We start from the raw sequence: 14417 nt of genomic DNA, 5'->3' as shown, positions 1-14417 counted from the left end.
CTGTTTCAGTTAGTATTAATAAGGACATAAATGTAAAATTTGTAAGACGTGTCTCACAGTACCCACAACAATATTGGTTTCCGCTATGTATTCATGCACAATATTTTCAAATGTAAAGATATGAAAAATAACATAACTGCCACGATAAAAATAAACATTAATTTTAGTTTGACTGTCTTTTTCATGTTAGCTATAATTATTACAAATATTAAAAGTTCATACTAGTTATAGTATGAAGTATATAATTTAATAATATAATACTAACATGATTAAACAAGGGGAAGAAGACTCACTGAGACTCGACAGCGTTTACTACGTCTCAATCACCAAACATCCCAAGCGGTATTTGTCCGGAAACCCGGACTGCCGTGGAGAGATGTCTGCGTGCTGTTGTACAACCATGTGACTGGCACATCAATGATATCTCCAATTTCTGTATTTCATTAAATAACGATAGTATGCATTTTCGTGTTAAATTGTGCACGTCCTCTGAATGGCTTTATTGCATAAATCAAGTAACATTATAAACCCATAATCGAAAAATAAATAAAAAAAAAGTCGCAAAAAGTATAAGTATCAGCATCACACTGCTCACATAGGCTAGATGTGACGAGACCTCCAGGATTATAGTGGGCTCCGAACTACTTGACAGACTCGGTGCTACTAAATGTCAGTCTTGCTGGAGATGAGTCTCGAACCAACACCGGTTCGGCCTCCTCACCGGAATTTCTTCGAGTCTTCTGCTTGGTTTTATAACATGAGGAAGATAACGGCAAAACTGTTTTGGTTTTATAAAGATTATCAACAAATGCTGAATCGATTCACAGCTATTTTGTGCTTGCAGGTTTCAATGTGTGTGTAATGTGAATGGTGCATTGAGTTTTCTGATGAGTAAAATTAAGAAAGCGCCAGTAAAATTATCTGATGCAGAAACAGTTCAATTTTTATCCGTGTGATTTAAGTCTTGGATAAGTTATTTCTTCAGATAAAATAAAACAGTCTTATACAGCGCTGTCAGGGTTTTTGGCCATCAGTTTTCATGCTATTGTGAGTGATGTATCAGTTCGAAGTCATTCTGAAGTAGGCACGAAATTCGGACCACTGGAACATCCTTAACTACTGGCCATGAATTGATATTTTGAATTTTATACTTTCGCTTTCGTAAATATATATATTTTTTATTTTTTAAATATGTTTATCTTTGAAGTTAATTATTTTATTAAAAAAGGTTGGTAATTTTTTCTTATATATATGATTTAGTATTTTTGGGTTGCAGTAATATAAATACATGTTACACTATTTAAAAAAAAATATTGGAGTCATGATTTGTTTGATAAATATATCTCTTACGGCAATTTTCTTGATGAAATTGCAAAATATACACTTACAAGCAAGCTTATTTTTATCATTATTTTGTCTAAATCATCGTTGCAGTTAAGTGTTTTGCGCAGGACATTGCCCGGTATGTTAAAGTTATGCTTGGACTACGTTAAACATTACACCTCTTTATTCTGCATCGTTATTTCTTGTGGTCAAGCTTATTACGAAGTTTTTTGACGTGACAGTCTAATAAATCGATGAACGCCGACTGCACGCACGAAAAAGTGTCCCGTTGCGCACATTGTTCCGTTACACTGTGTTCCGTTACGCTGTCGGCGATTGTAGTAATAATAGGTTATGTTACAATTGACTAAACATTTATGGTGATTCGTATAATTGATGATAGATAATTGATTACATTTTATTTATATGAAAACTTGTTCATAATTAAATTTAAACTTTATAGCTAAACGCCAGTTTTTAAAATTAATTACAAGTCATCTACACGTGAACTGTTTCGTCGACTGTTTATAAAGTGAAGTGAAAAGTTAATGTGGTTTTCATTGCTTATTACAACAATAATTTCGGCAATAAAGGTTTATTATTCTTCTATTTTAAAAATCTTATTACTAGTATAATTTCAAGTATTTATTCTTTTATTATTAAAATAAAAATTATTCAATTTTATTTATAAAAGTATGCAATCATTTCATCAATGTTTTGTTATGACGTCACGTTAAACTATCGTCCGTAAACCGACTTTACAGACAACCATTGTTTTTCCAAATGCTTCTTCAAAAACAAAGAAAGTACAACATTTTTAAGATAAATCTTTTCTCAAAGTAGCACATCTAAGGCAGTTTAGATTGAATACTTGTGTTTTTTAGACGTTAGTTACTTTATATTTGTTCATCTTTGGTGTAACATAATATCCAGGGTGACCATTTTATTATGTTAATTTATTTTGCTATTTTTCTTTGGGTACAGATTGAGTTGGCCTGCTCAATCATTTCATATCTTAACGAGTCTGAAATTTTGACGCGAGTTCGTGAGTGAAGAGTAATAAAGTAAAACAGTAATACAATTTGCCGAACTCCAATTATCTCATTTTTGCTGTATCTTTTTTTTTTGTGACAACAATCATTTTCGGTATAAAGGAATACTATTTCGCCTTTTTAATTAACTGTCGTTTAGGATCCAAAAACACACCTAAATTTGTGTTGTTTATTTGAATTTCGTGCAGTGGTGATTGATGGCCGATATTTAAGATGGCTGCTATGCGCGGTGCTGTTGTTCTATGGAAACTTGCTGTGGAAACATCAGTGCGAGCTTTGAATATATATATACTGTATAGAAGTCGCGAGTGGATAGGATTTACTATACGTTTTTCAGATGCGTATGATGAGCAGCTTGGGAACTTCACCGCTGCAGTGCGCTGCCGTAACGCCCTGTATCGTCTTAGTTCTTATTTACACGTTAGAGCGCAGCACTGTCGCCCGCTGTCATTCCCCGCACCCCTAACCAATCATTCACTGCAGCTCACGGTCGTTCAGCGGGAGGGGGAAGGGGTGTTTGAAGAGTTCGACACTTGTCCGCTAGGGACCATCACAAGTCGATGCCCTAGAGATGGTGGCGATTGCGGCGGTGAATTAACCAACTACCTCAAAACCGTATTAGAAATTTTAACCTGGGCTGGCGACTTCTATACAGTATATATATTCAAAGGTGCGAGTCTGTGGACTCCTTGCGAAGGGAACGAGTGCCCTCAGTTCCTGGAAACTCAGCAGGTAGTCCTCGGGCCTTGGGGGTGGGTTGGAGGGGGTTGGGGGGGTTCGTAGAGGGACAGTACAGTCGGGTCTAGAGCATTGTAGCCGCGCATGTAACAGACTTGCTGGCAGGTATCTTTGTTCGCAATTTCTTGCACTCCACCCCCCCCCCCCCCCTCTTCCAGATCTACCTGTCGTCTTTGGTTCAAACCTGTGACGCTATGTATCGGAGAGCAGAGCAGCTGCTAGTCTATGGCCGTGCTTGTCACACCGGATATTACTGTGATGAACACGATGTAAGGTTTGATGCTGGTAGAAAGCAAGCGATTAAGGCGATTGGTGCATGGAAAATATTACGACAAAACTAATTTAACTGTACATATTTATTTTTGATGCTTCTTTTTAAGACATAATATACCTAGGATATTCTTTTAATAAACTTTTTTTTACCGAGTTATGTCATTTTAAATGCATTTATTTTCATTCCAAGCCAGAATTATTTAGAAAACACATAATTATGTTAAACTTAAGTATAGTTCAAGAAACGAGTGTACGAATAGGTAAGAAAAAAGTTTTTTGATCGCCAAAATTACAGTTTAATATTGACAATTTCCATTGATCCATTGCTGGACTACTTCAGGAGCGATTTAAGGAATAAATTTAAATGAAAATGAAAACATACTTGGCAGAACACTGTTGAGTTATGTATATATTTTCATATCCTTTTGTTTCTGATACGATCCGACTGAAAACACGCCCTCTGGAGTGGCAGTTCTAGTGCTGCGTGTAAAACTCTCGCCGCCGGGAAGAATGTCCCCGCGACGTGGCGCTGAGGGCGGCGCTTGTCGGAACCAGGTGGTCCGGCGGAGCTCCGGCCGGCTGGGGAGGGGGAAGAATGGGGTGTAGAGGGTTAGAATGTCTGGGGGGACGAGAGAGACAGCCGAAGAAACGAAGGGTCAGTCAAGGTCGTGCTTCATAGTGGAGTCTATCTTCGCTCAAGCAAGGAAATTGTCTCTGTACAGAAAAATTCGTACAGAGAAATTCTTTTTAGCGGTTATGTTTTGACTTGAAGTTGAATAGTGACACGATGCCGAAAAAGACACCATTAAGCAAAATCCATAAAAGAACTAATCGATCGAAATGCATCAGAAGACTGAAGGAAAGAAACAAACAACTTAATGCTGATTTCAACTCTGCCGAAAGGTAAGATTGTAAATTTTTTTAAAGTGTGTTTTTCTGCATTAAAACTCTAATAGAAAATTGCGTATATATTATAAAGACACGTTTTTTTAAATTTATTAATTAAACCTACAAGACATATTCCAGTTTAGAGATAATGATGCTGCTCCTACACGGACAACTGACGGCGCCATTTTCAAAACGCCTTTTTTCTTCGACGTAATAACGTGTTATAAGTCGATGAACGCCGGCTGCACGCACGAAAATGCATGACTCATTGTCATGTACCGCCTGAGCCGAGCGTGCAAGAACCTGCCAACCACCGTGCGAGAAAATCTATAATATCGAACAGTTTGAGGTGGGCTTTTTAACTAATTGTTCGTGATTATATTTAAACAAATTATTTAAATTAATTTTGCAAAAACTGTAAATAATATTTGAAAATTAAAAAGTATGCAATTTTTCATCAATGTTTTCTTATGACGTTATCACTTGAAATTATCGTCCGTAAACCGACTTTACAGACAACCACCTTTTATCTAAAACTTTAGTCTGAAACAATTTTTTGTCTTTAAGGAAGCATTCTGTGGATATTATGAATGTCATTGGGAAGTTGAAATGTCGAATTACTGCCGGGCAACGGTTTGGTTTGGCCACAGCCTTCCCTAGCACGTGCTCCATCTGGGATGTACACTCAGGCGCGTCACAGTTGGAGAAATAATATTTTATGTTCCTGAAGAGTTTTCCATTACGTTACGGTAAATGGTGACTAATGTGAAACTTTGGAGGTTATTTCTTCTTTACTGCCGTTAAAACCCATACATAAAAAAATAGTTTGGACCTAAATTTTATTCTAAAATAATTTTTTTTTTATAAAATTAAATATTTTTTTTTGTTCTGTATCTTCTGTACAGTTACAAGAACTGTAATTTAGTAGTAGTAGTAGTAGTAGTATTATAAATGTAATATCGTTTCTGGGCTCGCCTAGTTGTGCTCACCGCCGATAGATGCCTCAGGGGCGTCTGTGTGTCAGCGAGGCGGGATGATAAGCGCGACGCTCGCTGGTGCTTCTAGCGCGGTGTCTCCTCTGGACTGGCGCGCAGTCTTCTCGTCGTGCATATGAGCGGCGACCGTAACATTATATGGCCGAGAAATGAAAATAGTGTAATGCAAGTCCCTTAAGGGGAATGGATAGGCATAATATCATGGGAATGACTGGAATCGAAAATCAAGGATAAAATCTCAACTACTCATCATAATTAGAGTCCCGGAAATTTCGCGGATTCCTCTGGCCTCAGGATAGAATTCAAAGTTATAGGTGTGCTCGACCCATGTTTACTTTCCCATTGGTTGATTTCTTAGCGAGAACATTTTTATCCTTGTTATTTGGCACTACCTGATTCGCTTACTTCTCTCCTAGCTGGACATCGTTGGCTCACTGTCGTAGAGGGGCGTGTCCAGATAACTGGGGTCCAATCATGAGCACAGTGCGACAGTGTGGAGGTTTGCATTCTAGCTTGCGACTAAATGAATGCGCGTAAATTCCGTGGCTCTAATCATAATCCTTTGCGGATTGTTTTGCCAACTTTATAATGTAATCACAGAGGTCTGTGTGTAGAGCAGTAGTCGAAACAATGCATAGTTTTTTTTTAGAAAAAAAATAAAATAACTATGAATAAATAAAGGATACAAAACAAAATTAAAAAAATATACAAAAATGTCATTTTTAAATTGTGTAATACAATATTGTCTAGAGCTCTTTAATAATCAAAATAAAAAAAGCCTGATTGCTGAATTTTAAAACGAATTTTATCGAATTAAAATCTGCCATACAACATTTATATAAGGAAATACACGCTCTTTGAGAAATTACGTACAATTCAGCACTATACAGTTCTAAATTATTGATGTTTATTAATTTTAAACAAAAAATTAATTCAATGCAATTTTACGTCCGTAATTCTTTATTTTCGAAAAGTATTTTCATGAGTCTTGTTCCCTCCATCTGGTGGCGCCTCACAGCAGCTACCGCTGGAACTGTTACGCCCGCGCTGTTCACTGTTGCCAACTTATTCTGCTTCTACAAAATCCACAAGTTCTAAACATTGAGATTAAACGTGTACGGAAGAAATGGGTAATAAAAGTAAGCTTCGCTTGAGTGCCCATAGAAAGAAAAGGAAGTGTCCGCAGTTAGCGCGAGATTACAAACGAGGGTGAGTACATTTTTAAAGTATGTATTTACACAAATACAAAAATCCATGTTAACCAATGAAGCATTTTTACTTACAAAAAATGTTGTGACCGATTTAATTTTTTTTAATGTTTTGGTTACTATCGTCGTGCGGCATCGGTGATGAGTTATAGTAATTAGTCCACTTGTTAGCTAGTTTGATAGTGCATCTGTCTATATGTCTATATTGACTGTTTGTTTCTATATATTGATGACGCAGTTTTCAATTAAGTGTAGAAACGTTTCTACCATAATGAAACAAAGTAAAATAAAACTTACTTGCTTACATTAGAAAATGGTTTATTAGGTAGAGGAGAAAGGCAAGTGTACTTATTTTCTCATAATGATGAAAACATGTTACCGAAAGCCGTCGTGGAGGCAGTATGGATTTCATGTACATCTTCCGCGCGCCTTCTTTGTGAACGTGCTAACATAATGTCACAATATAATGCCGCGTTTATCAAACATACCTTATAGAAGACCACTAAACATTATAATTCCGTTACTATAGTAAAAAGGCAAACACAAGGCTGCAGCAGAGTTTTCCTACATTTAGACAGCGTATGCCGACTTAAAATGTGTTACGAACATTCGTAGCTGTACACACTATATTTACAACATATTTTTTCTAACAACAAATCTTATTTCAGTTGCAAAACTGACCAATCCTGACGTAACTATATCACAATGCTAACGACATAAGTAACAAACAGTTAAATTATGCAACTTTTAAAAACATCGTTTAAAAACTTGACAACTCTTAAAAACATCGTTTAAAAACTTGACAACTCTTTGTAAATTCCGGGTTATTGCCAAATGTATGTATATATGTATGTATGTATGTATGTATGTATGTATGTATGTATGTATGTATGTATGTATACATACATATAGATTTACCGATCCATGTAAAATAACGGTTGAACAGAAAAAATATTGTCAAAACTAAAATCATTTTTGTCACCTACAAAGCAACAAACGGACGAGATAGCTAGACCAGTGGAATAGGTCTCAGGTACCACAGACCCTAGGTGATTCTCATATCACGCCGTTGTTTTACATATACTCGTTGAGTATATTTCGCTGTTTTACGTAATGTAAATGGTTCCTTTTCAGGTGATTCCTGTTTTAAAAAAGAAATAAAGTAAAGCACAGCAAACTGTTTTACTAGGAGAAATCCATATTGCTAACTTCAAACACTAACCAACAGCAGTTCCTTTGGTTTGCGCGCCAGTTATAGAGCTAAAAATAAACGTAAAGTTAATCAAACATAATAAAGGTTTTGAATCCGAGAATAATTTCGGTTTTAATTAAATTTTTAGTCGTGGAATTACTTTTTTTTTAAGGTCGTTGCCAATTTACTGGGCATCAGCTGGCAACAGTTTACTAGTAAGTTATAATGTAGTTGCAAGTTGTAAATTTTATTACAGGTACATTTCAAAAGTGTTTACTTTAGTCTAAATGGACCATAGTAAGATTCATTGACGGTGTTTAAATAATTTTACTAAGCATATCAATTTTTTGGTAATAAATTATACTAATTCTTGAACGAGGTTTTGCTTGGTAACGATTTAAACCACGCCTTTTATTTTAGTGAGGAAGCTTCTTGGTGTTTTGAATGTTATGCTTTTCAGGAAATGTTATCTAAAGAATCAGAAATAAAAGAGCAAATAATGAAAAATGCTGCTTTTGTTCTTTACGCCCCGGCTATATTAGATATAGATCAATTTTGCCTTGGTTATTTGACGTGTTCTCTTTTACCAGATGCTGCAACATCCTGACCATAGGAAAATATAATTCACTAGGATATTTTTTTACATGTCAGTTTACGTAGATTTTCATTAGTTTTTCAGGTTTTTGTGTTGCTCGTGTCTTTGTATAGCCTACAGGATTCATGTTTTAGGAGTGTATGCAAATTCTAAATACCAAATACGTCATACTTTCTGTGGAAAAAATCTAGTTACGTAACTTGTCTGTAAAATAATCTGCCTATTCGGACACAGCCGTAATAGTTGAGCTGCATTTGGGATAACAGTTTACTTGGTAAATTTTTTTCCCTTATTTCTAGTAGGTAACCTTCAATATTACGTATTGAATCACGTAACATATCTCGCCCTTTTACTTCGGTAGATACCGACCCGTGATGTACATACAACGGTCAGTTAGTAGTAGTGCGGCGTCACTACCCACATATTCGCTCCAGGGCAAGCAGCGTACTCGTCAGCCTGCCTGAACCCGGTCGCCTAGCTGTCCAACCTCCCTTCCCCCACGTGCTCTTTGTTGTCGTACAAGCGCGTGCGAGCTGTTGAGTTGGCTACCCTGTTACAATGACGTCAGCCACTAGAAAGCTTCGGTGGCTCGCTCGCAACTTATTAGTTTCCTAACTCGCCACGCACTGCCTGCAGCGCTCACCGGAAGGGGCTCATATCGGCGCGCTGTCCATTCCCCTGAAGTGCTTTTCCAAGAATCTGTACTGATAGTTTTACGCCTAAAAATTACTCTGGAAACATGGGTTTTAACCATTTTAACTCTTCTAAAAATACAGTTTAAAAACTTAATTCGAAAAGTACTTTTCGGGCCTCGGCGAACTCTTAAGGCTAGTTTTGCAGCCTCCAAGAAAATTATTTCTCCCATGAATATTGTAGTAGATAAATAAAAAATATAATTGGCAGAATTGTAAATAAAACTTTGAATTTTGTAAATATGATGATAAAAATTTTCTCAAAAAATGCTTTCTTGTTTAATTTTAATTTTGAAATTTTCAAAACTAAATATTAGGTATATATTTAAATGGTACACGGCTGTTTTGCACACGACTTAAAGTAGGTACAATGAACAATTCTGCCGATTAATTTTTTTAATACAACCTAATGAATTTAAATAATCTGAGTATAAAATACTGTGATTTAACTGTAACTTGCTGCTGATGAAAGGAACCAATATAGTGGAGTTCAACAGTTTGCCGCTAGAGCTCCGATTAGTTCCGAGTTTACTCACTAGATGCCTTTATTGTCGCAGTTCAGACGGGAATATTATCGCTTCGAAACGGTAAAAACACAACACTAGTATCAGCAATAGTAAGTCGACGTGTATTTAAAATGAAGCACAGCAGGAAATGGAATGAAGTATTTAAAATGAAGCACAGCAGGAAATGGAAAGAAGTCAATCGACGCGTACTTGCGTAAGTATTTTAATGTACTTGTTCTACATTGTAATCACATATTGTATTTTTTCTCCCGAAAAAGTAATTCTAGTCCATTTATACACACGCACGCACGCACGCACACACACACGCACACAAACAACCCCCCCCCCCCCCCCCCGGCTCTTCACGCTCGCACACACACGCATTAACAATTATTAGCCGTTTTATTGGTTATGGTTTAAAGAATTTATTAATATATAACTAGCGGTATTTTTTTTTTAAATTAATTACATTACCCTTTTCTTGTACATACTGTGTTGGTGTTAAAATGAATGGCATTATATGTAAAAAAAATCCCTTTCAACACAGCCTACAGGTGTAGGTATATTTGTAGTTTTTATTTATTTATTTGATAAAGGTTTGAGATAGTATTTAGAATAGAACATAATGATTTTTTTTTTGTTATTTCACCATTGCAGTGATGCTTGGTTATATAAAAATTTAAAAATATGAATATTCTTTAAATATGATACATGTTTCCTAGTAACTGCAACACCACAAATTAAATAATTAATTGATATAACAATGAAAGTGATAGTGTTTATTCAATATTTTCCCATAGTTTTTTGCTATAGCGAAAATTAAGGATAACTCTGCAATGATTAGGTGTATCTAAAATTGTTTCAGATAAAAAAATTTGACAACATTATAAGATTTACAAACAGAACGTATTCGATGGTGTGCCTACTAAGAGAGGAATGATATGTTTTGTCAATTCCTGTTTAACCCCTGCAGAAATGGTTTCCGACAAAAGTTTTAGTTAAAAAATTACAAGGTTTTTTTAAAATTATAACGGATTCGATAGTATGCATAATTATAGAGAGTACGATTTTTTTGTCCTAAACACTTTAATTTTCCCACCCCTTACAGTTATGGTTGGTCGTATCAAAAACTTATTCAGACAAAAGTTCTTCGTATTTTTTCCTGCAAGCTTTATGTTCACACTGATGCGATATGCATCATATTATGGAAGTTGTTGCGATTTTTCTGTTAAAAAAAACCTTCCCCTTTTCTACCCCTATGGTCTGATTTTGCCCATTGACGAACTCGATTGAGATTTTCCATTACTTGATTTTATGTATGAGTTTGGAATTGATGTGCGAAAAATTACGGCAGCTATCGTGTTCATAAAATTGTGATATATATATACACCTACATATACATATAACTTTAGAGCTGATGATGGTTATGGGTTCCTTGGACTATGAAACGTTAAACTACATAAAAACTTTTAGGAAGTCGCACCGCTGGTACGTTGAAAATTCTTTTTTTTTTATTTTTTTTTAATGACTTTTCCTTACGTATTTGAAATTTTCTTAACAAAGTAATGTAAGGAATAAGAATTGGATACAAAATGCATGTTTTATATGCCATAAAAAAACATTGGAGTGCTAAAACAAAATGAATGCAAACAAATATCGTAGCAGACTGTATTTGATACGAGGGAGTTCAGACTAGGAAATCAAATTTGTATAAAGGAGTGCATACGTATTAGTAGGCGGCAATTATTATCTAGTTATCGATGGTTTTCATGGATTCTACGCGGAACAAACTTATTATGAATTTTTAAACTTAAGTACTTACTTAAAAATTCCATTTGAATTGTAACTGTTTGTTCTAACCTGGCAAATACAACCGAAATAACAGGACAAATCATATTACATGTCGTACATCGTTCCAGTAAGTCAAAGTTTATTGTATATTCGTATACCAAAAGCATATATAAAATACAGTATATTATGCACTAAAAACAAGCAGGCCATTTAGAAAGACTTTATTTTCTGTTGACAGTTTACATCCACAAAAACATATTTTATTGTGGCACGTTATGATATCAAGTTTATTTTAGATACTTCCTCTTACGAAAAAAAAATGATTTCGGCACACATTTTTCTTCTTCTGATTCCTGCAATCCTTCAACTCATTGTCTTACAGAATACCAACATTTCACTACAAGTTTTTTGCTGAAATGGCCCATTATTAAATTAAATCTTAACTAATTTTATAAAAAAATATTCAACCATAATCACGATGATATCCGTGTATGTATACAGTTACGTAACACTACAAATGTGAAAATATACCCACTCACAGACGAAATTTCGTTTTGTGGCATAAAGATTAATAAAGTAGATAAATATTTTTAAAGTTTAGTTTTGCAAGATTTACGTTTTATTTTCGTAGGTACAACTACAGTTTGCAAAAATAATGAGAAAAAAAATTAAGTACAATTAAAGAGCATCTACAGGTTTAAAATTTGCCACATGTAATAATACTATATGAATTCTGAGCAACAAATTAAGTTATTGACAACATCTTTGCAAGTTAACGTAAAATTCGGTAACATGCTAAAGGTGGTTCAGAATAGAATTCAAAATGTTAAGACAGTTTAAGCATTTTTAAATACAAATGAGTAATTAATTATATAAAAAACATGTTAGACATTTTACCATGCCACCTATTGGTTGAAACTTATGCTATAAATGTGTAGTAAATAAATCTAAATTTCTGCAAAAATTGCCATAAGTGCACCCAGAAAAAACCTTAAACAAATCAAGAGTAAAACTAACAAACAAAAACCAAATTTAATCAGATATATTTTAAAAAATATTGCAGATGAAACTAGTCAACAGAGAGATTAATGGACTAAACCTAGGCAAGCAGCAGATAAATCACAAAGAAAATGTGGGGGGGGGGGGGGGGGGGGGACAGGATATTTTTAATAAAATAGTTTCCTTTAAATAAATTTTTAAGAAAACTTAAACTAGCAAACTTAATGAATATTAAAGCAAAGGCAAATTAAAATTCGTTAACTTATCTAATGATTATATTATTTCACATAGGCTTGCAAGATTAGCGAAAAAAAGGAAGAGTCTGGGGTTGGCACAGATTCCTCTGCCTGCTAGTGATGGTCCTGCAACACCAACCTTGCCAGAGAGCCCAGGTGGTGAAGGTTCGGTCCCCACAGCGCCAGATGTAACCACCATGGCGGCGTGTACATCACGCAACACTGATGGCTATCAAGGGTAGGCTTTACATTTACATTATCTTTTTGTGATATGACAGGTAAATTTAGAATTCATGTGATAATACTCATACGAAAAAAAATTTATTGTATAATCAGTCTGTACAATTTAGTTTTAACGATGAGTTGGAAACAGAATATCAAACATATATCATAGGTGTTACTGCCAACAGAGAACTCTCACAAACAATACAATTCCTTTCTGCGCAACCTGCAAGCTCCGGTACCTTCTGTAGGAAAAAAAAATATGTAAAACTTTTCTGGAAGGCGTACCATGGTAACGACTGAAATATGTAGCCTTACTTCTAAATCTACTTATCTAGAGAACAAATTGTATTACATTATTTTCATGATTTAAATGGTAGCAAATTTAACAACTACATATGAACAAAAGTTTGCTCTTTTATTCATTTTTTTAGTTACATGATAATTTTTTTGATTTATAAAGAAATCCAACTTGAACAGTAAAAAAAATTGGTTGACAGTAAAGTCGGTTACAGACGATAATTTAACATGACGTCATAACAAAACATTGATGAAATGATTACATACTTTTATGAATAAAATTGAATCTTTTTTATTGAATTATCACTATTTTGTATGGATACAAAGGAGTGAAATGAAATCTACAATTTAATAGATAAATTTTCTTTTATTTGCACTCATTAATTCAAATATGTTTATTACTTTAACGAAGAGATTATTTTAACTATAACTTTATACATGTTTGCTATTTAACTTCTTCCTATCTGTGTTATTCTGTTGAGGATAGGACGATGATAGGAAAAGTAGGAAACGAATGGGAGTGTTTCAAGGATGATGTGAAGGAAAATGGCTTACCTAACACCAAGATGCAGTCAAAAATAATATATTTGCGCCACAGACTCTGCAGCAATGCTAGGAGGAACGGGTTAGCAAAGAGCAATGAAAATGTTACATTGAAAAGCATGAAAACAGAATTACACCACCGAATCGGTCGCAATGCTAGGAGGTACAGGTTAGCAAAGAGCAATATTAAATGAGCATAATGGGACACAGCGAAACTGGATAATACACAAAATACACTTGCAGAGAACCACCAAATATATTGCGTGTTTCTGCAATGGAGTTAAACTTTAAAATTGCCTTAATTATATCAAAAAAATAATTTAAAACTCTAAGCAAATGTAAGAACACGTCTTCTAGATATAATGGAAGATAATAATGCCGTGTCCGAATTCGCCTGAAGAATATACTTGTAGATACTTTGGAAGTGACTCCGCAAGACTGTCAGAAATGGACGTGAAGTATGCTATGCAATACGCAAGTAAATGAATCTATGTAATTCTCGCTAACTTCCAGTTGAAAATACGTCTTAATTTGAACAATTTTGGTCATATTTTATAAATCATTTAAATAATCAAAGAGGTTGTAAAATAAATATCATTTATTTTGTATTTTGCTGGTATAAATAAATAAATTGACTAAATTAAAATGAAGTTTTAACAAAAAACATGTACATATTTAGCCTACCGATCGTTACTACAAACCAAAAGTACAATAATAATGTAAGTTGCCGTAAATTCACGTGACAGCGATGAAGTGTTAAAAAAAAAAATGGACTAATTTCACATGCGTTTAAAAATAAAATCTAAACATAATTTTCGGCTGGCTAAACATTGATCCTATCCGGATTCGTCAAAGGCAAGTGAA

The 14417-nt window shown here is 34.6% G+C and overlaps 1 protein-coding gene across 25 annotated transcripts in view; it reads left to right on the top strand.

The window, feature by feature from the left end:
- The window catches only part of LOC134535104 (uncharacterized), a 305166-nt gene that overhangs the window by 129025 nt on the left and 161724 nt on the right, over positions 1 to 14417 (top strand). The window contains exon 1 of one of the 25 annotated variants that reach the window (XM_063374005.1): positions 4138 to 4289. The exons of 22 other annotated variants lie outside the window; for them this stretch is intronic. In XM_063374005.1, coding sequence (XP_063230075.1) covers positions 4174 to 4289 — 116 coding nt within the window. In that variant the 5' untranslated portion in view covers positions 4138 to 4173. Of the gene's footprint in view, positions 1 to 4137; positions 4290 to 6070; positions 6479 to 9251; positions 9677 to 14417 lie in introns of those variants that run through there. 2 more of the 25 variants (XM_063374015.1, XM_063374014.1) reach the window with 2 other exon arrangements.

This window comes from Bacillus rossius, chromosome 8 (assembly GCF_032445375.1).
Source record: "Bacillus rossius redtenbacheri isolate Brsri chromosome 8, Brsri_v3, whole genome shotgun sequence".
In the NCBI taxonomy this organism is placed as follows: Eukaryota; Metazoa; Arthropoda; class Insecta; order Phasmatodea; family Bacillidae; genus Bacillus; species Bacillus rossius.
Note: the sequence above shows the minus strand (reverse complement) of the source record. Positions and strands in the feature narration are given on the sequence as shown.